Here is a 26,744-nt window from a genome sequence, read left to right as displayed (position 1 = left end):
CTTCCTCATGCCAGCAGAGCATGCCCCATTTCTCCCTCTGTGAAAAGTGTGGCCAAGCCACCTCAGGCCTGTGCAGGTTCATGTCTGTCCAGTGAGGGAGGGAGGGTTACCCGACCCCTTCTGCGGTTCAGCAGGGACTGCCCACTGTTGGCTTTCAAGATGGAGAAAGCACTCTCGAAACCTGTGGAAAAAATAACTGATCTCCCGTCGGTGCAACTCACTCAGGAGGAGAAGGGCTTGCCTTCACTCCAAGGATAAGCTTCTCCTATAAGCGCTGGTGTCCATAGAGTGGCAAATGGCAACAGCACCACTTAAAGAGAAGGAGACACACAGACACCAGCCCTGGAACACACAAGGAAGGATTGCTCCAAACAGTGCTATGCCAAAGCAGAGACAAAGAGACAAAGAGAGAGCTCTATACCCTAGGGTCCTGGTGTCCCTGAACAATGGAGATCAACGTGGCAAACGGTGGGGTTTCTCCCTACTCCCCTAGCATCCGGCCAGCAACAGTCTGTCTGTCCCATGGAGAAAAGTATCCAGCCACTTGGCACCCCTGTGTATCCTCTGGATACTCAGGGAGAGCTCCCAGATATTGAAGGTCCTGTGGGACACAGGAGTGTGCTGTTTGGATTGTGGATCAGGAAACCGTGGCTGGAATTTCCAGAACCAGATCAATGACAGTGCCTGAGGTAGCGGCAGATGCAAAACCTGCTAGCTCTCTGGATCAGAGTCTGGCCACGTAGTGGAGCTGGATCCCAGGAACCACGGAAGATGCCATCCGGTCTAGGGGCGTGTCCATCGTGTGCTGTCCACCACCCTCTCGGCCACTGATCTAGATTTGGGTCAGCTGCCTGTGCGTGGCTCACAGCCTAGGGCCCCGCCTGTATGGCTGATGTCCCAGGGCCCGTTCACCCTGTCCTGGGCTGCCACCGTCCGTTTCTATAGTTCAGACCAACCCTCCCACCCCCCCCCCCCACACGCGAGCCATAGCCTCTGAACCATGCCCCACACTCCCCACAGCAAAAACGCTAGTGGGCCCCACAGGATTACTGCACCCTGGGCCGCCATTGCTCACCACTTGCTGTGGTGCTATTATGTCCTGTCCCTTAGCGTCTGACCCAGGCTGGGGTCATGGGCAGAGCCAAGAGGAGCGTGAGAGGAATGCGGGAGCGTCCTGGGACCCCAGACCTCCTTAGCTGTGAGCTCCTTAGGTGCTCAGGGGGATGGGGCCCCGTGGCCTGTCCTGGTGATGCTGCGCATGGCTGGGACGTTGCAGCCACCAGTGGCCACGCCAGGCAAAGATGCCACCCTCTTCAGAGTGGAGGCAGGAGAGGACGGCGAGGCCCAGGTGGACGGAGTCGTGGCAGGGATCAGACGGGGTTTCCAGCTGCTTCCAGAGGACATCACTGAGGATGTGGAGGTTGTGCCGCATGAGTAACAGCGACAGGGGTCCTCCCTGGAGCTGGAGGAGAAGACGGTGGAGGAGCAGTGCCAGGAAAGGCCTGGAGGCCCGAGTGAGCCCCCGGCACTAGATGTGATGCAGGCACTGGCGACCCTGCAAGTGGAACTGAGCTCTGAGCCTGAGAAAACCTACAGGGCCTACGTTTGGTTCATGTGCAAGAGCCATGAGAGGAGGAAGCGGGACTTGGCTCAGAAGAGTGCCATCATCCAGGGCATCCCTGGCTTCTGGGCCAACGTGGTATCCTTCCTGCTACTCCTTGTGGTCCGCTGCTCAGGAGGAGGGGGAGGTGCAGAGGCAGGAGCAGGAGGAGGGGTGGAGGCGAGGGGGCAGGATGGTGGACCCTGAAGGAAGTGTGGTACTGGGCAATTGGCAGGCTCCAAAGGCACAGCTGAGTAGAGTCCGGGCAGGGCCACACCTGTAAGTGTCGCAGCCATGACCCTGTGTGTCTACTTCAGGCCTGCATCTGAGGAGGAACAGCCTCTAAGTCAGAAATGACCAGAGACAGTACACCAGAGCCGCCTTAGCTGACAGTTATTGTTGTCAAGGTGAATGATTCCTTAAATAACTGAGATATGGGAGTCACACACACACACGCACACACACACACACACACAAACCCACAGAACATATGTAGACATACACTAGCCAACCCCAACCCCTTTGCTTTCAGACATGGTTTGTCACAACGATTGTTAGTCCTACCATGTAGGCAGTGACATGCCACTACCCAGCATACACAGGTCTGGGAAATAATAGCTATCAGAAACAGCCCCTGCCTGGGGAATGCAGACCACCTCAGATACAGAACACCACCAGGAACACAGAGCCATGAGCTTGTCTGATGGTATGGCAGGGCCTGAGCTCATCAGTAGTGGCTGGGTAAGCAGAAGTGCCCAGCATCCTTGAAGATGCCTCTTCCCGTGTCCTTCTTCCACCCCAGACTAGGGCTGATGCGCCTGGCTCTTCTGGGCCCAGCATGTGGCATAAATGGCTCCTTGACCTCAAGCAGATTATGAACCACCCTCAAGTTCCTGTCATGATCAGCGACCAAGATAAAGACTTTCTCAGCTACATGATCGACTTGAATGTCAGTGAGGGAGACTGAGGACAGGTGGGCATGGGACTTGGTGGGGTGTGGGAGGACCATGTTATCCATGTCCTACACTGTGAGAGTTTGGAGAGGCTTCGTGGAAGCTGTTAATGCCTGCCTGGGAGGCAAGCTGAGGACCCTAGAAGCTTGCACCTTTTCCCTCCTCCCTGTCCTAGCAGGTACAGGTGCGAGCCGTCCACGGTCATGCAGCAAGCTGATCTTTTCCTTTCGAGACCACCCCTATTTCTTGAAAAGAGTGATCATAAAGGAGTATTACCTTGACATCACTGGTAACACGTGAGTCCGGGAATGATGATTGTGGGTGTGCAGGGGTGTGGATGATCCACCTCTGGGATCCACACCCATCTCCCCTCTCTTCCTGCAGGGTATAGGGGACATCGTTCCACTCCAGTCCGTTGGTTCTGGGACTTTGAACAGGGAGCACCAGCTGCAGGCTGGACACCAGGAGCCTTAACTTTCTCAACTGGTTGTCAGGCCACAACTGCCCAGAATCAAACAGGATTGCTGAGGTGGTATTGTTTTGGTCCTGCATACAGTTGATGATTGTTGTTGGAGTTCTTGGCTGCTCGTGTGAGGGTTCAGATCCTGGTCAGCCCAGGGATAAGCTTGCTCAGCAGCAAAGTGTTGCCAGCAGATTATCAGCGAAGATCAGTGGGATGATCTCCTGAAGGACTACCCCAGGAGAGAAGATTCTTCCATGACAGAAACACATGTGGTGAAGGGGTCTGGAGGTGGGCCATGAAGGGACAGCCTTGTGCTAGCCGGGACACTGTCCTTTCCCAAATGGGCTTGCTCAGTCTCATGCACGCTGGCTGCGGAGTCTGAATTTGGGCCACGCATGTAGCAAGTGGCCTGCTGAGACTGGGGGCTTGGGGATTCAGTGTGTCTGTGAGTGAAGCAAGTCCCCTCAAATCAGTTGTGGTTGCAGAGTTGAGAGTGCTAGGTGATACTATTAGAGGCAGGGTGAATTAAGTTCCTTTGTCAGAATCATCCTTCCATGGGTCCTTCCATCTCCTGGCCTCCTGTTGCTCACTGAGTTTGAGATTGCCTGTGCCTTACACTCCCGCCCCTTACCCTGGGAAGGCCTAAAATTGCAAGGGCGTCCTCTCCGGGGTCCCAGTGCACCTGTGTGCTGACTTTGGGATCTTCTGTGAAATTCCACATCCACCACTTGGTGGCTCAGCACCACCACACATGCTGCGCTGGAAGCGGCTTCAGGCTGCCTTGGGAAAATACGGAAGAATTCGTGGAGAAGGTGAACAGGGAGCCCCAAGGGCAGGACATGGTGCCTACTGTCGCCATCTCCGCCATTGCTGGCCTCGGTCGCCTTCACCTCCTGAAACACCTATGTTCGTTATTTGCATTTGTGTCCCCGTGCTGAGCGTGTGTGTGTATACACACGTGCTTATTTGTGCTGCCTGTGTGTGTGTGTGTGTGTCCAGCCCAGGGCAGAGCCAGAGATGAAGGCGGCAGGAGAGGAGGTGCTGAGCAACCAGAAGAGGAATCATGAGGCGACCAGGCTGAAGGTGGTCAGTCGCCGTATCTCTGCATTGACCCTGCCCAGGATGGGAACGAGGAAAGGATGGCCAGTGATAACTCCAGACTGTGGCTCCAGATATCTGCAATTAGACCAGATACAAAACATGCTCATCAGTTCTACCGTGTTGTTGTGTGTGTTTGGATCAGGAAAAGGGTTTCACGGTCTAAGGATTCACACAGAGCAAATCACGTGGGGTGGGGCTTTGAAACCACTGCCTGTGGAGCCCTCAGTGTGTGGGGCCACGGGCTGGCCTCTGGAAATGATGGACGTGCCTATGGCAAGACCCGGGATGGTGAGGCTAAGGTCCTGCCGAGATGGGCAGAGAGCTGAAGGAGAAAGAGTCACAGATTGCCTGCTGCACTGGAGACTTGTTCCACACACATGTGACAAGGAGAACTGGGAAGGTCCTGGGCCAGTGCTGCCCCAGATCAGCCCAGCAGCCAGCACACGCCCTCCCTGAGGGTGGCACACACTGGCACGGTATGACACAAAACATGAGATGTGCTAAAGTATGCTGTATCTGCAAAACCACAGGCATCCTAGGAGAGACATGCTGTGAGCGTGGCATGCCTCCAGGCACTTCCAGCCTGCCTCCCTGGCAGTGCCCAAAGGCGAGGAAAGCGCAAGTGGGCTTACCTGTGTGACCCTATGCCGGGATATGCCTGTGAGGGAGGGAACAGAGAAAAGACAAGGGCGGTGGGTAAACTGCATGTCCCAAGGGACCCCAGGAGAGGGAGACAGAGAAGCCCCTGGCACAGTTCAGGGCCTGCTGGTTTTCAGGGTCCAGACTCTAGGCAGTAGCGGTCCTGCCAAAGATACCCCATGGTCCATGCTGAAAGTTCTGACATGAATTCCTTCTTTTCTTTGGGGTCTTGCCCCTGGCTTTGGGGGCCTGAAGGGCAAAGGTGCACGTCTGCACCTGAAGGAGGATTCTGGTAGTCTTGCTCAAGCAGAGTCTCTGATTGTGTTGTAGGGGATCTGCACCCAGGTGACACTCAGAGGGATGCTGCCTTCCAGGTGACCGTCTTGGATGTCCCTGGGCCCAACCGGGCACTGGCTGCCTTGGCAACAGGTGCTGTGTAGGGAAGCAGGGATGCATGACTGTAGGGAGTCCGACCTGGGCCTAATGAGAGCAGCTGAAAGAGAGCCTTGGCATTTAGCAAATCACTGAGGCATGGGTGGTTCAAGCCCTCTTGGTCCATTTGAGATAGTAACACTGCTTTCTGTCCAACGGAGGCATTAGCTCTGGGCCCAGAAACTGCAGGTTTCCCAGGGCATCATCCGTTGGGGGACTCCATGTGCATGGGTAGTGTTAAACACAAAGGAAGATGTGTAGGGATGCCACCTTACTTTTATGGCCTCCAGGTCCATTCTTGGTATCGGAAGAGACCCTGTATCCATGTGCACCTTCTTCACAACCTTGCATCAGACCCAGGCCTGTCACAGTCTCTGGGGGCTTTTGGAGGCTCAGGCGTTTCTGGCCTTTTCCTGCTACGTGGAGATAGCACGTGGGGGCACAGGCAGATGGTGCACACAGAACGCTACACAGATAGGAAGAACAGGGGGCCTCATTCAGAATGCTGGGGGCTGTAACGGGTGGTAGGCTAGCAAGAGGGGCACAACATTGACAAGGAATGACCTAGATAGGGGCACACCGAGAAAGCAGTTCTTCAAGTCAGCTGAGCTCAGAGGTCCTTGCTTTCTGGTCCCCTGAAGGAATGCACAGGCAATGGATCAGGCCAACGTGACTGGTACTGTGAAGCTGTCCAAGGTGATGGGAGAATGCAGAAGGCAGGCACATGTTATACAGCTGTTCATGCCAAGAACTTCCAACCCTGCCCGCTGCTCTGCAGGCCAGTCCCTGTCAATAGCAAATGCCAAGGTTTTGGAACCTTTGAGGATAAGGCACAGAGGTAGAAGTGTAACATGACATGATCGATGAGCAAGTGAGAAAACAAGGACAAAGAAATGTGGGTGCTTACCAAAATTCACGTTCCTGAAAAAGAAAGCTTGTACTTCGGCATATGGACAGGTTTCCTCTCAGCGATGTTACTGTGTACACACATATGTTTGTGCACATGTGCGCGCAGAAATTTGAGTGCTTACCAAAATTCATGTTCCTGGAAAAGAAAACTGTACTTCTGCATATGGACAGGTTTCCTCTCAGTGATGTTACTGTGTTCACCCATACATTTGTGCACATGTGCGTGCGGACATTTGAGTGCTTGCCAAAATTCATGTTCCTGGAGAAGAAAACTTGTACTTCTGCATATGGACAAGTTTCCTCTCAGGGATGTTACTGTGTACACGTGTATGTTTGTGCACATGTGTGCGTAGAAATTTGAGTGCTTATCAAAATTCATGTTCCTGGAAAAGAAAGCTTGTACTTCTGCATATGGACAAGTTTCCTCTCAGCGATGTTACTGTGTACACATGTATGTTTCTGCACATTTGCAGGCAGAAATCCCTGCCAGTTCGCTTGAGGGTATGAGCTATTGCAACTGACCTAGCCAGGTGATAGAAGTTGGACAGCAAAAACATGAAGTTCTTAGGGAAAGGTACATAGTCTCTGGCCAGCAGAAGCACTGAAGCCAGGGAATCGCTCCCCGTTATCTCACTGAGCAAACACGCTCTAAGTGGAATCACAGTCGTGCAGCTAGAATGCCTGGCAGAAAGGAGAGGCAGGAGGAAAGAGCCTGGGGAGTGTGAAGAGGAAAGTCCACTACACCTGCAGTTTATGAAAACTAGAAAATGTACCTAATGTGCTGGGAGGACAAACTGTACTTAATTAATTGACTTATCTAAGAGGATTTCCATCCAAACAGCCAAAAGTGCTTCCTGGTCTCTTCTTGCTGCCTGTAGTAAAACATGAAGGGAATTTTTCTAAAAATTTGGCAATTTTTCAGTCTTTTAAGACGACAGAAGATGTTAAAGTTAATGACTCTCAAGCAAGATCATATCCAGGGCATTGAGATTAGGTGGTCTAAATATAACATTTTACACCACCAACAGGCCAGTTCTTCTTCGTATTATTTTTTATAAACAAAGGTGTTCTAAAGGTGAGTGTGACTGTAAAATTGTTTGGTAAGCCTCAGAAAGCTGGAAGGGGATGCCTCATGGCATTATTTAGTCAGGCCAATACCCTCCAAAGAGTTTAGGGGTGTCACTCCGAGATCCTTTCAGTCACACAGTAAGACTTCTACCAAGGTTCAGGGTGTTATCCCTCAGCTATCTCAGCAGAAAACCAAGACAGAGTAAGCCTTATTATGAAGACATGTGTGATTGTGGCTTTGGAGTGGGGTGCTTTGCCATGAACACCAGTAAGAGTATCAGGAGACACACCAAGGTTTTAAGATAACATATTTAAGTTCAGCTCGGACTGCAAGGACCAGCAATAGTACAAAATAGGAGCTCTGGACTTCTAGCAGGAAGCAGGCTAGGGAGACTGTTTCACGTAACCATATACTAGCCACCTTTCTCGCAACGGCATCACGTCAGGGGGTAGAGTTAAAAATTCAGAGACTGAAGCCGAGGAAGTTTCCAGGCCTTAAATACTAATCAAAGGACTGCCCACAAGAACCCATGGGATTTCACAACTGCTACTATTGACTCCCATCTCCCCTCCCCTTTCTGGAACAGGAGTGTCTATGAAGGTTATCTATGCCCCAACATACCACCACTGTATGTCGGCTGTGAAAGGGAGCAGATTTACTCATCTCTTTTGCTCACACATCCTCCGGTCTAGAGGAACTACACTTGTATAATTTGAACTGATGTGTTGGAGACTTGAGAGGCTCTTGGACTGCAAGGAGATCAAACCAGTCAATCCTAAAGTAGATCTCTCCTGCATATTCATTCGAAGGACTGATGCTGAAGCTGAAGCTCCAACACTTGGGCTACCTGATGCGAATAACTGACTCTTTGGAAGAGACCGTGATGCGGAAAAAAATGAAGGTAGGAGAAGGGGACAGCAGAGGATGGGATTGTTGGATAGCATCATCGACTCAATGGACTTGAGTCTGAGCAAGCTCCTGGAGTTGACGGACAGGGGAGCCTGCAGGGCTGCAGTCCATGGGGTCGCAAAGAATACGACACAACTGAGCAACAGAACACTTCAGATACTGTACACGTGGACCCTGATCCATAGCTGGACCTGACTTAGACGACAAGGTCCTGAACTTCAAGTTAATGCTATAACAGATAAATCGTTTGAAAGCATTGGCAGGAAAATGCATTTTGGACATACAAGCATGTAAACAGTTTCCGGCCATCTGTGTACCACGCGGTTTTAAACTATGTCCACGGTTCCTTCCTTCTCCCCTTCACATGTGTGGTGGACTTAGTGGCTCACTTCTCATGTTAGAATATTGTAGAAACGAACAATGAAGCGTCTGAGACTAGGTCATAAAAGGCACTGCAGCCTCCTTGCTCATCCTCTTGGATCACTCACTCCAGAAGCCAGCTTAGTCATATCTTGGGAACACTCAGGTAGCCCTGTAGAGAGGCCCATGTGAAAGAACCGAGGCTTTCTCCCAACAGCCAGCAAGCAAACTGGTTTCAACAGCTATGTGAGTAAGCCATCTTGGAAGGAAATCCACCGGCGCATGGCAAGGCTTCAGAGGATGGCAATCTCATGAGACACTGAGCCACAACACTCAGCTGAATTACTCCTGGATTCCCAACTTTCACCAGCAGTATGAAACTATATTGTTTCAAGCTGCTAGTTTTGGCTAATTGGTTATGCAGCACTCGTTCATTAATGCACTGCCAACTTTGGGCAATGCCTTTATTCAGGGCTGCCTGTCCATCTAGTCCAATCTAATCCAGAATCTGCTACTTCACTTTAGAAAACACAGCCCACCCTTGATTTGACCACCCTCAGTATCAGATCAAATATCATTTCACTCACCTGAATATCTTATCAGCCTTGCCTAGCCTCAGCAATGATCCTCTCAGTTGAGCCAGAATCCACCCTCACCCTTATAGTCCTCTTAATAAGTTTCCATCCACTGACACCCATTCTGTTATTGTTGTCCATTGCTTTTCAGTCTCCCATCTCTGTTTGTAATCCCATGGACCCACCCTGTTCCTTAGCTATAAATCCCAGCTGCATCCCTGCTGGAGTCAGACATAAGCTCAATCTCTCTCCCATGTTATAATACCCCCACTGTAGTACTCTTACCTTGAATCAAGTTTTCCTTACCACCTTTCGGAAGTGTTATGAATAATTTTTTAACATTGCCAAGTTCTGTTAGTAAGGATAATTCTCAAAGGAATATAGTTTTATACCTTACTCTCTATACTATATTCATGTGGGGGAACAAATATCTAAAATTAAAACATTTTATGTTTTCACCATACAAACAGAAAATATCTTTGAAACTACATTTACATATCTTAAAACATGTAGGAATCTGAAAAGGATGTGTGTATAGACATGTCAGTGTATACACACACATACCCTCAGAGCTCCAAGGAAAACTTAATTCTCAGCAAACGATAAATTAAAACATTCAGCCTGAAAATAGTGAAATCTTTGGAATCAACTTGCCAAAAATCTTAGACAATGAAATTTTAATTAAAAACCATGTATACATAAAAATATTTGGGATTCAGACAAAATTGCTAAATAAAGATAGGTCAATCCCTAAACCATCTATGAGAAAAAAAAAAAAAAAAAGAAATCCTCAGTATCATGTAATAACCTATAACGAACGGAAAAGAACCTACCAAAGAATAGATACGTATCTGCATAACTAAATCACTGATATACATCTGAAATTCAAGACTGTAAATTTAATACATTAACAGAGAAAAAAATTGTAAAGAAAGCTTCTAAAATACAAAGTTACAAAGGAAAAAATCCTAAAGAATGTAGAAAGTATATATGAATTGAAACAAAAATAGAAAACAACAAAAATAAACCTTGTTGGGATAATAAAGCAAGAGCTGCTTCTTGGAAAAAGAAAATCAGAAACATTGATACAACGGTGGCAAATCTAATAAGGGGACAAGGAGGTTAATTATGGGATTCTGAGAGGACAATATTCAACTCTGAGTGGAATTACATTTGTTTCAGGAAAGGTCCAGTCAAGGAAAAACCTGGAGAAAGAAAGGGAAGGAAAGAAAGAGGAAGAGAGACAAGGGAACAAAGCAAGAAAAAGAAAGGAACGAACGGAGAACGAAAGAAAAGTAAATGTCTCAACAGATATTGTAAACTATCCAATCAAACAATTCTCTTCAAGATCTAAAAACAGAAACGGAAATTTATTAAGCCAGATACTCACTGCTTTTGATGGTACTCAGAACAAGAAAGCCCATTTACACATCACTATTTAGAAGTTCAGAACTGGCCAACACCAATACGATTATTTAAAAAAATAAAAATATGCCATGTTATTTGTAAAAAGACAGACAGCAGAAATAATTTTTTAAAAATTATTTCTACAAATACTAATTTTACTTACAATGTTTGGCAACATTAATAAAATAATAAATTTTTCCCAAAAGAACAAGCACAGCAGACAAGGAAATTCACAAAGGGCAGTAACAAAATAGTAATGTTGACAGATCTTCAATATATTCGTAAAGAAAACAAAGTGTCATTGTGTGAACAAAATATAGAGGTATCAATAGAAAAACAGAGGAAGCTCCTGAAAGAACTCAACTCACTATTAACTATCTTTTATTTGCAGGCACAGAATCTGACTCAAGTTAAATCTAAGAAGCAAAGCCCTGAGGTTATTATCTCTTCGTTTGTGTGTGTGTGTGTGTGTGTGTGTGTGTCTGTGTGTGTGTGTGTGTGTGTGAAAATTTAGGAAATTTAGGCTGGAGAGGGAAGAAGAGGATAGAGACTTCAAGTGCCTTGAAGGAGGAGGAGGAAAGAGAGGGGGTTGGAGATTTGATTGTGTTATTTGAACAGCATTGGTGAAGCTCAAACAAGGGAGGTAGCAAGCCATGCAGGCCTACGGGAAGAGCATTTCCCGAAGAACAGCACTTGCAGTCTCTGGATCGGGAAGAAATGGAATTTGATGGAGGAAAACCAAGGCCAGTGTTGTCAAAAAGAGTACATTCGTGGGGAAAAGAGTAGAGTAGAAGGACAGAGAATGGAAGAGAGGAAGCAGTCAGGGACCATATTGCTGGAACCTTTTAATTTGGCAATAAATACAACTTGTCCTCCTTAGGAGCATACTTCACAGCAACTAACAGTAACAGTGTTGATAATACTCAGCAACAATAAAAACACATAACTAAAACATTTCGTATTTTTTACTACAGAAATCGAAGAAAGGAGATAAGAATGCAATAGTCTGCGTATTTATTTATACACAGAGTTTTCACCTGAGACCAGAATACACACACACTCTTTATACAACTAAAAGTGGTTTAAGCTGACACTCAGCAAAGTGCTTTGGCCCAAGTAAACTAACTGGAAAGGCCTAGTAAAATATTCAAAGTGCAAATAAACCAATCAAGCTTCAAGTAAATAAACACAATTTATTTGAATTTGAATTTACACTCAGGAAATTACCTAAAATGGAGACAATAGACTCACTACAGCTTAATCATCTGTAGTCCTTCCTCTTCAGTTCTGAGAGGGATGCTAACCCCTTGGTGATTATCACTTTCCAGCATTTTGGGAAAGCTTAGAGGACTTAAATAAATTGAGGAGTGGGGAGAGTGGGGAGAGACAAAGAGGAGGAGAAAGGAAGAGGAAACGGAGAGATTGCTCCTGGCATAGGTCTACAGACAGGATCCCAGCTTCCTTGAATGGTGCACAGAGACCGCTAGCTATCTGTGCCAGAAGTGGAGAAGGGGTGACGTTCAACTCCAGGAGGAGACTCAACTCCAAGAACCTACAGAGGCAGCCAAGTGTGCTGATGTTCAGGAACCAATACTTAGAGGGGTTGTACCCCACAGGTCTGTGAAAGAGCCCTTGGAGACCGCAAGAAAAAAAGGTTTCCATGAGTACAATCACAGATTAGATGGTTGGCGAGATTAGAGGAAGGATAACTCTATGACCTGATAATTACTGAAATACATGAGACAATTCCTGCACATCAGACTGTGTCAAGAAAGACTGAAACTCAATTAGTTTGATACAATGGGAAATTACACACGCCAAGAATTAGCTGTTAACGCTACTACATTTGTGTCCAAGGCAAGATAAGATACAAAACTGAAATCTTCACATGTTCAACTAGGGTAAGACACATGTAACTGGAAAATATAAGGAAGAGTTCTAAAAAGGGTTTAATCACCCTGGACTATTTTTATCCGCCATATTTACTATTCTTGGACAACTCCATTGTAGCTTAAGGGTAAGAGAACTCAATTTAGCCCAATTCAAAAGCTGAACAGATTTCCTGTGTTTGATCCTTTGCAGTTAAAACTATGGGTCCAGCACAAATCAAAGTGGACGTCAAGGCTCTCTTTCCTTTGGGAATTTTAACTTGCTTTGCTACTGTGTCTGACACAGATATGCCTACCTCATTGGGACTACAGGCCAGCCAACTGGCAAAGGGGACGCAATGAATCAAATTCCCCTTTTGATCACTCAACAGGAGGTCCACAGGCACCAGGTCTCATTCTATTAACTATCTCTGCTTCTCCAACTGCAGTCAGTGATACACAGGGCCTGCTTGATGCTTGCAAGGGTCTCTCACCAAACACAGGCATTTTTAACCGTTGGCTTCCTTGAGATGTCCCTGGGCTAGGTAAACGCACTCTGAGACAGTGTTCCTTCTACCTTGGCTCTATGCCTGGAGTGAATGTATGCCTCTTCCTCAGCTGGGACAAGAAGCCACAGCTCTTCACTGATTAAATCCCGTGTCTGGTCCAAACTCACATCATAGCTTCTCCATCAACTTCTCCACTGCACGCTTTCAGAGCCAGGTTATCTTCGATCAGCCCAAGAGGCACTTCAGAGAGTGACATTCAAATCTGGCTATATAGCTGATACTGAGAACTTCAAGGCATGAAAACAGTTGAAAATTACGTTGCTAAAACACTCTACAGATTATATGTATACTAGAGCTTTTGAACTTACAAGTAACATCAGCTACCGAAATAGGTTCTTACTTTTCCTTTCTCCACTTCTCTCATTCTCTCTCTCACACACGCGTGCACACATTCTTTTTACATGTTAAGACAATTACATGAAAAACAGATAATAGATTTTTAAATAACATCTCAATACGCAGATCAAACGAAATTGTACTTCCTGTATTTAAAACAAAATCACATAAATTACCCATCGGTTTCCCTATATTTGATATTATTGAATAATGCTATAATTTGATCTTTTTGGTTTTAATGGGGTTTTTAACTTTGACTGAAATACTTGCTTCAGACTTACTGAAAGCAGAATTAACTTTTTTCTTCTTTTTTTGACCTCCTACTTTTAGATTTGGGGGGTGATGATTCAAAATCAGATGTGTTCACGGTAATGGACGCTACTTCCACCAATCCTGGTTGAAGGGGTTCCAGTGATACCTGAATAACAATTTTTGTTTCAGGAGACAATCCTTCTAGCTGCTTAGGCTTCTTAAACATTTGATGACACTGGGTCTTGTGCTCCCTTTCCTCTTTGGAAGTTAAAAACTGTAGCCGACATTTGGAACACTGGCGAAAACTCTTTTCCCAGTGCCCTCTATGATGATGTCCGTAGGCTGTTGCAGTTTTAAAAATTTTGAGACAAAACAGGCAAAGTAAATTCTGAGTGTCACCATGGTATGCTCTGAAATGTGCATCCACATCTGCAAAAAATGATGATCTGTAACTGCAAACCTGGCATACATAGGGCATTTCACCAGGCTTATGATTGTCTTTCATGTGCTCTAAGAGAACCTGATCTGTCTCAAAGGACAACTCACAGATGCGACAGACTGCGGAGGGCTCCTGGGGAGTGTGGACACTTTCAATGTGACACTGCATCTGGAAGGGAGTAGGAAACTGGCGGAGGCAGTGCCGGCAGGTGGTGTGGGTTTTCCAGCTGTCACCTCTCTGCCTCTCAAGTTCCAAATGGTGCTTCATGTGATTCATAAACTTGACATTTTTTAGAACTTTCAAGCAGCTGAGGCATTTAAACGCTGTGTGGGTCTTCGGTTCTGGCTGCCCAACTCCTATATGCTCTCCATAGTAGAAGTCACCAAGTAACACAATCAGCTTTCCTTCTGTGGGATCACCAATTTTGTCTGGACTTGCTAAACTTGGAAAATCAGTTTTTGTCAGTCCATTTTCCCCTAAAGGTCTTACAGGCTTGCAATGAACACTGTCCTTTGGAAAAGGTGTTGGACAAGGTTCTCCATTCTGAACATGGCTTAGTGAGGTATGGACACGGTCCGGTGTGCTTTGCTGAGTGGTCACTGTATGAAAAATACCTGAAGGGGAAAAACCTAAAGAATGTTCCACTATAATGCCATCACTGAGCTTAGGCCTTTTGGGATTTCTGCTATTTGTTTCACAAGTGGAAAGTACCTTTGAGACATGAGGACTTTTATTCATATCTCCTGCAGAAACCGCTCTTTCTGCTGGATGCTGCAATGAACTTGTGAAGGTAATCAAAGAAGAACATGACTCCTTTGAAAAGCAATTCGGCACTCTTTGTGGTGAAATATTTTTACAATCAGCTTGAGACGGAGGTTCAGTAATAATAGGACTATCTGTTGATCTTGATTCAGAGTCAGAAACTGGCAAGACAGCCTTTGCTTCTGATGTAGCAGTCACATGACTAGCAGGCTGTAATTTGTCAGCGTTACCTTTCCTGAAGTGACCATACCTTTTTCTCCTTGAACAAGAACCTGGGGTATCTCTGTTCAGTACGTTTGAAACGACTGGTTTTGAAGCTGAGCTCATCCCAACAAAGATCACGTCAGCATCTTCATTTACATGTTCCACTCTGACCAAGATCACTTCATCATCATCATCATCATCTGCTTGTTTGGCTTCTCCCTCCCTTTTCCGTACTTCTGGCTCTTGTTCTTCTTCACGTAACATACATGGTAGTTCCATATTTTGAATCCTTTTTTATTCTTAGAGGGTGCGGCCACAAGTCCCAGGGCTTCCTTTATACAAACTGCCACCTAAGTATAAACATACTACATATTAGTTAAGTACAGAAAAATGGGCTATTTGATTATCTCCAAAACTCTAGAGTAGTTTTAAACATCCTTATCTTACAGACAAAGACACCGAGTGTCAACGAGACTCAGTGACAGCTGAAAAACCTATGACTACAAGTCTACATGGCTCTAGAATCATAAGCTTTGTCCCACGTTCACTTTAACCTCTTCTATTTAAAAAAATAAAGACAAAAAACCCAAAAACCCACCACGACTGATCATTAGGTGAAATCACATGTAAAGGACGAGTACTTTTACAAAAGCACTGTTGTACAGCGTTCAGAAACATGGACTTTGGAGTCAAAGAAGATTAAGTTGGAATTCTAAGTTAACCACACACCAGTTGCATCTTCTTGGGCAAATTTATAACTTTTAAAGGTGTTTCTGTCTCTTAAAGACAAACATGCTTATTTCTTAGACTTAAGGTTACCAGCTCTTTTTAAAAGGCATCAGCTATTCAATGGCATCTTGTTTTGTAGTAAAATTTGAAGAAAATGTATCTTAAATGCACATTACACCTGATTCACAAATTCTAATTTCATAAATGTTAACAAAGAAAATAGGTAGCAAATTCAAAGTATAATCTATCTATACCTAGTTAACAAACAGCATAATTCAATGTCAAGCACTTAACACAGGCCTAGGAAATTGAGAATGAGCTCTCTTTGATAATCTCACCCCAATTCCACACCGATATATCCTAAATTTCTCCCTCTAATCCTGGCTAAACTTAAATCCAACAATGCTTCATCCTTCACGCCACAGGTCTCTTCCCCACATAGCAGGCAAAGTGATGCCAGTATTTCTCTCATACCAATATCAGACAGAGGCATCACACACACACACCTTGATATCCCTTACGAATACAGGTGAAAGAGTCCTCAACAAAATACTGGCAAACGAAATCCAACAACATATAAAAAAGACTGTATACCATGATCACATGGGATTTGGGGAGGTATGCAAAGTTGCTTCATTATATGAAAGTCACTCAACATTATGCCACTTGAACACAATAAAACAAATAACACATCTGCCTGAAGAAAAAGCATTTCCCTGAATCTAGCACCTTTTCAGAACCGGGCTTAAAAGAACACTTAATAATTAAGAACAGAAGAGAACTTTCTCAATCAAAGGGCACCTGTAAAAAGACCCACAGCTAACATCACACTTAATAATGAAAAACTGAAAGCGTTCCCTCTAAGACTGGGAACAACACAAGGAAGTCTATTACCCACTTTGGCTCAACATTATACTGGCAGTTCTATAACCAGAGCAATCAGGTAACAAAAGAGAAATGTTGCTGTTGTTTAAAAAAAAGAAAAGAGAAAACAAAAACAAAAAACAGCCTTCAGAATGGAAAGGAATCAGTCAAAGTATATTGGAGATAACATACTTTTGTATATAGAAAATCTTGAAGAAAACACAAGTATCAGAATTAATATAAAGCTTGCAGAATAGAAGACAAATATTTTAAAAGTCAACCACATTTTATACAGTAGCAACACATGTTGTTAAGTAAATACTTGAATCTACACTAGCATTAAAAAGAATACTTAGGAAGTCAGAAAGAGAAAGACAATATATTCTTTGGAATGGCTGAGTAATACTCCATTGTGTATATGTACCACAGCTTTCTGATCCATTTATCTGTTGATGGACATCTAGGTTGTTCCATGTCCTGGCTGTTATAAACAGTGCTGCGATGAACACTGGGGTCCATGTGTCTCTTTCAATTCTGGTTTCCTCAGTGTGTATGCCCAGCAGTGGGATTGCTGGCTCATACGGCAGTTCTATTTGCAATTTTTTAGGGAATCTCCACACTCTTCTCCATACTGGCTGTACTAGATTGCATTCCCACCAACAGGGTAAGAGGGTTCCCTTTTCTCCACACCCTCTCCAGCATTTATTGCTGGCAGACTTTGTATGAATCAATTCTAATGGGATGGATGAAACTGGAGCCGATTATACACAGTGAAGTAAGCCAGAAAGAAAAACACCAATACAGTATACTAACACATATATATGGAATTTAGAAAGATGGTAATGATAACCCTGTATGAGAGACAGCAGAAGAGACACAGATGTATAGAACGGACTTTTGGACTCCGAGGGGGAAGGAGAGGGTGGGATAATTTGGGAGAATGGCACTGAAATATGTACACTATCATGTAAGATAGTCGCCAGTCTATGTTCCATGCAGGATACAGGATGCTTGGGGCTGGTGCACAGGGATGATCCAGACAGATGATATGGGGTGGGAGGTGGGAGGAGGACAGGATTGGGAACTCGTGTACACCCGTGGCGGACTCATGTCAATGTATGGCAAAACCAATACAGTGTTGTAAAATAAAATAAAGTAAAAATAAAAATTAAAAAAAAAAAGAGAAAGACAAATCTCGTATGGTATCACTTACATGGACTCTAAAATATGACACAAATGAACTTATCTATGAAACACAAACAGACTCACAGACAGAGAGAGCAGACTATGTGATTCCCAAGAGGGGAAAAGTGGGGCAGGCATAGATTGGGAGCTGGTGATTAGCAGATGCAAACTGTAATATATACAATAGACAAACAAGATCGTACTGGATAGCACAAGGAACTATATTCATAATTTGTGAAAAACAATAATGGAAAAGGGCATGAAAAAAATTGTGTGTGCATATACACACACAATTTACATATGAAGGAAAGGAAAGGACAACTGTTGGCAAGCATGTACAGAAACTGGATCCCTGTGTGTTATGGACAGATTTTAAAATGGTGCAGCTGCTACAGAAAACAGTTTAAAGGCTCCTCGAAAAATTAAAAATCTGGAGCTGACACACGATTCAGCAATTCCACTTCAGGATATAAATTCAAAAGAAGTTAACATGGGGTCTTGGGATATCTGCACAGCCGTGCTCACAGCAGCACGAAGCACAACAACTAAGAGGTGGAACCATCGAAATGTCCATCAAATGTGATAGATACATACAATGAAATACTATTTAGCCATATAAAGAAAATTCTGTCACATGCTACAACATGCATGATCATTTCAGACATCAAGCCAAATGAAATAAGCCAGTCATACAAAAAGACAAATACTGTAAGTTTCTACTTGTATGAAATAGCTAACACAGTCAAGCAATCGAGAGGAAACAAAAAAGAACGACGGAGTCCACGGTCTAGGTCAACAGGCAAGAAAAGAGCAGTTGCTGTTTAATGGGACAAGTGATGGGCACAGAGTTTCGATTTTGCAAGATGTAAAGGTGTAGAGATCTGTTTCATAACAATGTGATAAGGAAGTCCCTGGTAGTTCAGAGGTTAGGACTCCACAGTCTCCTGTCAGGTGCCTGGGTATGATCCTCAACCAGGGAACTGTCATTCAAGCTGCATAGCACAGCTAAAACAACGACAACGACAACAAAACAACACTGTGACTATGTGTGTGTATATGTGTTAGTCACTCAGGTGTGCCCGACTTTGCATCCCCATGGACGAAAGCTCACCAGGTTCCCTTCTCCATCGGATTTGCAGTGGCTTGCCATTTCTTTCTCCAAAAGGCTGAGGAAAGTGTGTGAAATACTTAGCATGCAAAAATGGTTAAACTGGTAAAAATTTAAGTTAGATGTTTTCTACAACAATTAAAAAAAGAAAACCTTTTAACAACCAGGAAAAGAATTTGAATAGACATTTCCAACTCTTTGCAACCCCATGGACTGTAGCCTATCAGGCTCCTCCGTTCATGGGATTTTCCAGGCAACAGTGCTGGAGTGGATTACCATTTCCTGCTCAAGGCGATCTTCCCGACCCAGGAATTGATCCCAGGTCTCCTACATTGCAGGCAGACACTTTCCCTTCGGAGCCACCAGGGAAGCCCCTAGCAAAATGTAAAGCAGTCTCACTGAGATACTACTTCACACCCATACTACTTCACACCCAATCAAAATGACGAATAATAACAAGTGCTGCAGAGGATGTGGAGAAAAGGAATCTTCAGATATTGTTGAGGTAATTGCTGTAAAATGGTACCACCACTCTTGCAGAAGTGGTTTGTCAGTACCTCAAAAATTAAATATAGAGGAGCCATATGATCCAGGAATTTCCCTCTTTTGTACATATCCACAAACACTGAAAATGTTCAGTCCATGCAAAATCAGTGTTCACAGCAACATTACTCACTATAGCCACAAAGAGTACACCATCCACGTATTACCCAACATTGACGAATGGATAAACAAACTGTGGTATATGCTCAAAACGGACTGCATGGAAGCCATTTACCATATGCAGCCATAAAAATAAAACAAAAACATTCACTGCTATACAGCCATGAAATGGAGGAATCTTGAAAGTACACAAACGAGGGGACTTTCCTGGAGATCCAGTGTTTAAGACTCTCCACAGGTGCCATCCCTGGGCTGGGAACTAAGATCCCACATGCCACAGAGCTAAATAAATAAATATTGAAAAAGAAAATATGACATCTGAATCAAGCCAGACACAAAGGTCACACTTTGTATGTGGGAGAACTGTAGGTGGAAGAGAAGCAGGAAAGAGAAGCACTCTGTAATCCAAGTGAAACATTTTTTTCAGGGAGGAGGAAATGAGCTAGTCTGATAAAGGATGCCAATAAATTAAATAAGATAACAACTAAAAATTGACCACAGAGTTAAACATTTGAAATTCACCTGTGGCCTTGACAAGAGCGGCTTTAAAGGAATATGAGAGAACTCGAGATAACAAAGTCTAGGAACAACTCTGCAGAGGTCTATAATAAGCAAACATGAAAAAAAAGCAGCAGAAGCAGGATGTGTCACCCAAAGATGGATTTTTAACGACAGGTCACATTATAGTCAGTCTGTTTGCTGATGGGAACCATCCAGAGAAACAGAAAACTTAATCCAGGACAAAGAGGAGACTTGCTAGAAGATCAAGAAATGAGTAGGTCTAGAACTGAGTACATCAAGAATTGAGTAGATCAAGCCAGAGAGCACACAAGCTGGAGAAGGCAATGGAAACCCACACCAGTACTCTTGCCTGGAAAATCCCACAGATGGAGGAGCCTGGTAGGCCGCAGTCCATGGGGTTTCGAAGGGTCGGACACGCCTGAGCGGCTTCAGTCTCATGCACTGGAGAAGGAAATGGCAACCCACTCCAGCGTTTTTGCCTGGAGAATCCCAGAAAAGGGGGAGCCTTGTGGGCTGCTGTCCATGAGACCGCACAGTCGGACATGACTCAAGCGGCTTAGCAGCAGTAGCGGCACACAAGAAGGGTACACAAGCCAAATAATTTGCTCACATTGACAGAGCTGAGGTCATATGAAACAAAAGGCTGGCATGGTGGATTAATGGGTACGGTAACCAGCCTTCAAGTGAATCGAATCTCCTGATATTCCCACCACTGCATAGTTCTCTCTCAATCTATCTCAGGGTTGACCTGTGAGACTAAGCAAATACACAAGTGAAGACGTGTAACATCTGAAAGAAGACTCTGCACTTTATCATGGGTGCAAGTGCTTTCCTGAATCACTCATTCTGAGAAAAGACAGCAGCCTCCACAAGAGAAGCCCCTTGGAGAGGCCCACAGAAGGAGGAACTGAGGCTTCATGAGTACAGGCAAGTGAGAGAGCTTAGATTCAACAAGCTAAGTCTTCAGAGGTTGCCAAGCCAGACAAAAGCTTGACTACTACCTCAGGAGAGATCCTAGGCCAAGAGATAACAAGTGTGAAGTTCTTTCAAACTATTCAATTTTGAGATCGTATGTACAACACAAACATTTCAAGTTATAATACCATTCACATCATACTTACACACAGAAGAGTTCTCCTATAAATATAGCAAAAATTAAAAAAACACAGACACACAGACACACAGACACAGACACACACACACACACAGACACACACACACACACACACAGACACACACACACATACACACACACCAATCCAAAGCACCGAAACACAGGAGTTGCCTGGCAGTCCGGTGTTTGGTTAGGACTCAGTCCTCTCACTGGCAGGATCCTGTGTTCGATCCCTGGTTGGGGAACTAATATCCTATGAAGCCACATGTTGTGACCAAAACAAAACATGCTGTGAAGTTCAAAGCTGTACCAGCAAGATAAGTATACAACACAGCTGTAGGCACAAGTTGCTGGGCATAGGGCTTCCTATGATCTTGTTTACTCGCAGGAAATGAACTCAGATGGTGCCTCGCCCCCATCCAGTGGAGTTCACTTACTTGATGAAAAAAAGCCCTTAAGGGTACAGAAATGAGCAAGTAATCTCACGTGAACATGTTAAATCACAGGACATTGTCTCTGAATGAACCACTTGATTCATTTATTCATTTGGCCATGCTGTTTGGCTTGTGGGGTCCCAGTTCCCTGACCAGAGATTGAATCCAGACCACTGCAGTGAAAGCCCAGAATCCTAATCACCAGGCCACCAGGGAACCCCCAAACCTGCACTGCTTTGCTTTCCTAGCTAAAACCTTAGGATATGTGCATTCCCAATTTTAGCCTCACCAAGTGGTAGGAGTCAGCTCTACACAGCTTAAGACCCATGGTGCTCTTACTTTTTTTCTTTCAAGAAGGCAGGAGAAAGCAAGTCACCCTGCCTGTTTTTAAGCTTGCCACTCAGAAAGCTGCAAACCTGAAACCATGATTGCCCTGAAGTCAGCACCCGCAATCAGGGACAGGTAATCCCCAATCAGGAATACTCTCTCTCAACACCAACGTGTCAGCCGACGAATGAAAGGAGAAAAACAGAAAGTAAGAAAGCCACAACTTTGTCCCTTATTGTAAAGATGTCTGTCACCTTACCTCAGGGGCCCACTGAAATCCTGAGCGCTTGAGACCTACCAGGCAGCAAACGGTCACATCCTGGGGACAAGCAGAGGAAAAGCTCAGGGTGAGTCACCTGTTCCGGGAACATTCTATCCCCCCAGGCCCTACCTGGTCCTACCCTACGGATGCTGACCAGGCGTCTCACACTCAACCAGACCGAGTGATTGAACTCCTTTGCCCTGAGCTTCTTCCTCCCACCTCCCTTCTCTCAGTAACAAACAAACAAATACCTCATCTGCCAACTTCCCGAACCAAAGGCCTGAATCTCGGGGCCCCCAAGGACGGGGCAGCCCTGGAGTCCGAGGAGAGGCAAGAGGAAACAGGAAAACGACCAAAGCACCAGGGCAGTGAAGAGGCCACTAGATCGATTTTTTTTCTTCTTTTTTTTTTTGCTGCGCCCACCTGACTGTGCCTGGGTGCAGAACCGGGTTGGGCCGTGGAGATTTGTGCCTGTGTGTTTAAATACATTAGGTTCCACAGGAGAGCTGGGGGTGGTGCCGGGGGCCGTGCCGGGGGCCAGGGGCCCAAGAGGCCCTTTCCGCGAGCTGGCTTGTCCCACCCCCTGGGCAGGAAAGCTGCTGGAGAGCAGAGCCCGCCCAGACTAGAGAGGGGAGAGGGTGAAAGGAGCCTGAGGCCTGTGGGTCCTGCCGCACGCTCCCTCCTGAGGGCCCGCGGGCCCTCACCAGCCGCCCCGCCGAGCAAGGCCTTGTGCGAGTGGGGACCAGAGAAACCCTCCCTTTAGCCGCCAGGCACCGCTTTGGCTGAACCACGCTCCAGTCCTTACCGGTCCCCGTTGATGGAGGAGACAGAACTGCCTGCGGCTCACCTGCCCTAGGCAGTTCCCAGATTGAGCCTGAGGAGGCGAGCCTGAGGCGATGAGGCCTCCTCAGGTCTGGGGCGCCGCCTCAGCTCCCCCTACAGGCGTGCGGGCTGCCCCCGATGATTGGCTGCCAGGTGTCGGCGCCTACAATCTGATTGGCCGCGACGCCGAGTTGGGCGCATGCGCCGGCGATGAGCCCTCCCCCCCGCCCCTTCACCCCGTAAAAGCACCCGCTGGAGGCGTGGTCAGCCTGAATGTGAATCTCAAGGGTCTTGGGTCAAGATTGTTCAGCTCACCAAACGCGAAGAAAGAAAAAACAGATGGCACAGTCGCCAGGGCACAGGGCTGAGAACGGCCTCCGAGTCTACCAGGGGAGTCCAGTGATGGTGTCCAGCACTCACAGCCCAGATCTTGACGCCCCTCCTCTTGGAATTACATTTCAGTCAAGGCAGGGCAGCCTGCCCCTGTTTTTGCACTGTCTATTGTGAGCTGAGAATGAGCTTTACTTCTTCTTCTTCTTCTTCTTCTTTTTTTTTTAATTTTAGAGCTTTACACTTTTAATGGCTGAGGAAAACCGAAAGAATTTTATTTCCTCACGTGGAAATTGTGTGAAACTCAGTTTTCGGAGTTCTTAAAGTTGGAACAGGGACTTGCCAGCTTCTTTGGTTATTCTCTATGCCTGAAAACTTAATTAATCGTCAATGATCATATTCGCAAAGCCTAAATTATTTCTGTTTTGGCCCTTTACAGAGTGTTTTTTAAATGCCCTGTTCAGCTGGAAGTCTCCTAGTAGTCATATGGGAGAATAAAGTTTTGGTTTTGTGACAATATTTTCTTGTCTATTATATTCATTTTTCATTCTTTACTAATTTCATTCCTTCATATCGCTAAAAGTTTCCTTTAATGGAAGCAATGAAATAACATCAAATAAAATACCTCTGTTGGTAGTTTTCACAGGTAACATGTTAGAACGTATATGCTCAACTAAAAATATGTTGTGTATATACAGTAAATACCACTTTAAGTAGCTTCAGAACTTGTATCTGGTTTCAAGTTACTAGGAAGGTTTGTTAAACATCCAATATTCTAACCTCCAGCTGTTCTCAACTTCAAAAAGATAAAACTTTTTCAATAATTTGTTACCTCAAGTTTCAACTCCGTTTGAGCCACATATATGAACACGCTTTCTAGGTCACATGATTTAATCTGACATATTGCCGATAAGTGAAAATTTTGGAATACCTTACGCAAAAGAGAGATGTTGTTTTCTTCTTCCAGAAAGACAGGTAGTGAAGCCGATCTTTGAACGGTTTGTCGGTTTTTATTAAATCCATAAAGATTAAGCTGTCGAATTAAACTTTTCGTGCTCTTGGTTTCAAATATTCTGAAAGGCTCCTTTCTTTCCAAGACTTCTTTCCTAAAGAGTTCTTCACTGATCACTCTACATGTGCCTGTCTCATCCCACCAAATAGACTCAAACTGATCACTTTCAACTATATTCCAAAGCTTTCGTGGAAATGTGAGTGAAAGAAAATCATTCACATCATCTGTTTCAGAGACAGAATATGTGTAGTGTGGCCTTTTGATCACAAGATCCTCAGACAAAGCCTGAAAAGCACATTCTTCACTCATAGATCTCAAAACTGAGTCCCCAGGTGTATAATCATACCAATAAGATCTAATGGAGGTTTCTGAACCAGTGGATTCATCTTTAGGAGGTCCATCTTGAATTTCTGAAGAAATATGTGCCATCTCAGGGAAAGCTTTCTTCAGATAATTTTCTCATTTGTCTGCTTTTACACAATGCAACTTCAAATGATGTTTGGCTGGCCTACAGAGAGAAACTCTCTGGACAAGCACAGAGGTCCTCCCAGTCAAACAGCTGTGACATCACAAAATCACTGGTCTCCTAGCAATCGAAGGTTAGTTGTGACATGACAAAGTCACTGGTCTCCTAGCAATTGAAGGGTAATGTTCAACCAAGTGTTTACTTCAGCATCAACTTCAAATACAGACTGCTGACAGAAATAGTAACCAAAACCATGAAGCATGCAAAATCTCATTACTAAAGTTGTTGGCTTTTTTTTGGTTCCTGTGTTTGGGATGGCCTTTCTCTTTCTGGCAGTTTGTGGTTCCTCTTTATTGTGGAGGTTCCTCCCTGTGGCTGGGGTTGGACGAGTGGCTTGTCAGGTTTCCTGGTTAGGGAAGCTTGTGTCAGTGTTCCGGTGGGTGCAGCTGCATCTCTTCTCTCTGGAGGGCAACGAAGTGTCCAGTAGTGAGGTTTGAGATGTCTATGGGTTTGCAGTTTGGGCAACCTGTATATTGAAGCTCCGGGCTCTGTTCCTGTGTTGCTGGAGAATGTGCATGGTATGTCTTCCTCTGGAACTTGTTGGCTCTTGGTGGTGCTTGGTTTCAATGTAGGTATGGAGCTTTTTGGATGATTTCTTTTTTTTTTAAAGAAATTTATTTATTTTAATTGGAGGTTAGTTACTTTACATGATTGTATTGATTTTGCCATACATCAACATATGTCTGCCACAGGTATACACATGTTCCCTTTCCTGAACCCCTTCCCTTCTCCCAACCCGTACCATCCCTCTGGATCGTCCCAATACACCAGCCCCAAGCATCCAGTATCATGCCCTGAACCTGGGCTGGCGACTCATTTCATATATGATATTATACATGTTTCAATGCCATTCTCCCAAAACATCCCACCCTCTCACTCTCCCACAGAGTCCAAAAGACTGTTCTATACATCTGTGTCTCTTTTGCTATCTCGCATACAGGGTTATCGAAAACTCACATCAATAAATCTACTTTATTTCTGATATAAAAGTGATGTATCATCCTTCTATACACACATTCTTAATATTCAGTCCTGTTACCCTAGCAGACTTGGTCTACTTGCTTCTGTACAAAAAAATTTATGAATTGACTGTGGGTTTTAGTGGGGGGAGGGGGGGGGCGGGAAAGTGCTTATTGTAAGACCAAGCAAGGTGTCTTAGCAGCTGGTGCTTCAAAGACGCAAATCCCCAAACACTGTCAGGGGAAATATTTTAATGGCTGAGTGAGGGTGGAACATGGGGTCTGTGATCAATATTGGGACATTCTACTAGTGGCCTATTACTGAGGATATTGGGAGTCCACATCATTGACCGTCTAGTTCCAACTATGCACTTAAATTTCAGCCTGGTTTGGGCTTTAGCATCTCTAAAATTGTTCACAGGAGATTGCTCAGAATGTCATCGATGGTCCTTGCTGCTGCTGCTAATTCGCTTCAGTCGTGTCCGACTCTGTGCGACCCCAAAGATGGCAGCCCACCAGGCTCCCCCATCCCTGGGATTCTCCAGGCAGAACACTGGAGTGGGTTGCCATTTCCTTCTCCATGCTGGCCCTTGAGGAGCGACTAAAGACCCTTGAGGTTGACTAGTGGCTAAATCATTATTATTGTCTATCGCTTGATTACTTTCCTTAGTTTCTGTCTTTTCTAGCTTCTCCGATTAAAATTACTGTTGAACATGAGGACGTCTACAGTCTCCTACCTCTCTCTCTCGATGTCCATGCTTTTCAGTCTTAAGAAGGGACTGCTTAGTACAATAAAGGAAAACAAGTCTCGGACTTAGAGCTCGATCATAAATATGACACAAAATCTCAGTGCAGGTTCAGTTTCTTTTTCAGGTTTCCCAGCTCTTGGAGTGAGTGAGTCAGCAACAACTTTGGCTCTTTCCTGTTGAGATGGAGCATGGAGTTGGAAATAATTCTAAAATCTAAGCTTGCTATCAATAGTTTATGATATGAAAACATCTCTCTATTTTATATATTATTTATATATATTTCTGTATCAG

General features: G+C 45.0%; 2 protein-coding genes and 1 pseudogene across 2 annotated transcripts; 1 reads left to right on the top strand and 2 right to left on the bottom strand.

Annotated features, from left to right (window-relative positions):
• Positions 1-1,094: 1,094 nt before the first annotated feature.
• Positions 1,095-3,315, top strand: LOC128070919 (testis-specific Y-encoded protein 1-like; annotated as a pseudogene).
• A 10,188-nt stretch (positions 3,316-13,503) lies between these two features.
• LOC128070894 (zinc finger protein 280B-like) lies at positions 13,504-15,111 on the bottom strand (the record flags this gene model as incomplete). Its single annotated transcript, XM_052663966.1, has 1 exon — positions 13,504-15,111. A coding segment is annotated over exon 1 (1,608 nt), but the record flags the coding sequence as incomplete, so codon positions are not given.
• A 9,030-nt stretch (positions 15,112-24,141) lies between these two features.
• LOC128071002 (heat shock transcription factor, Y-linked-like) lies at positions 24,142-24,648 on the bottom strand (the record flags this gene model as incomplete). Its single annotated transcript, XM_052663999.1, has 1 exon — positions 24,142-24,648. A coding segment is annotated over exon 1 (507 nt), but the record flags the coding sequence as incomplete, so codon positions are not given.
• Between the last annotated feature and the right edge of the window lie 2,096 nt (positions 24,649-26,744).

Source organism: Budorcas taxicolor, chromosome Y (genome assembly GCF_023091745.1).
Source record: "Budorcas taxicolor isolate Tak-1 chromosome Y, Takin1.1, whole genome shotgun sequence".
Lineage (NCBI taxonomy): Eukaryota > Metazoa > Chordata > Mammalia > Artiodactyla > Bovidae > Budorcas > Budorcas taxicolor.
The sequence above is the reverse complement of the archived record's forward strand: the minus strand, read 5'-3'. Positions and strand labels throughout refer to the sequence as shown.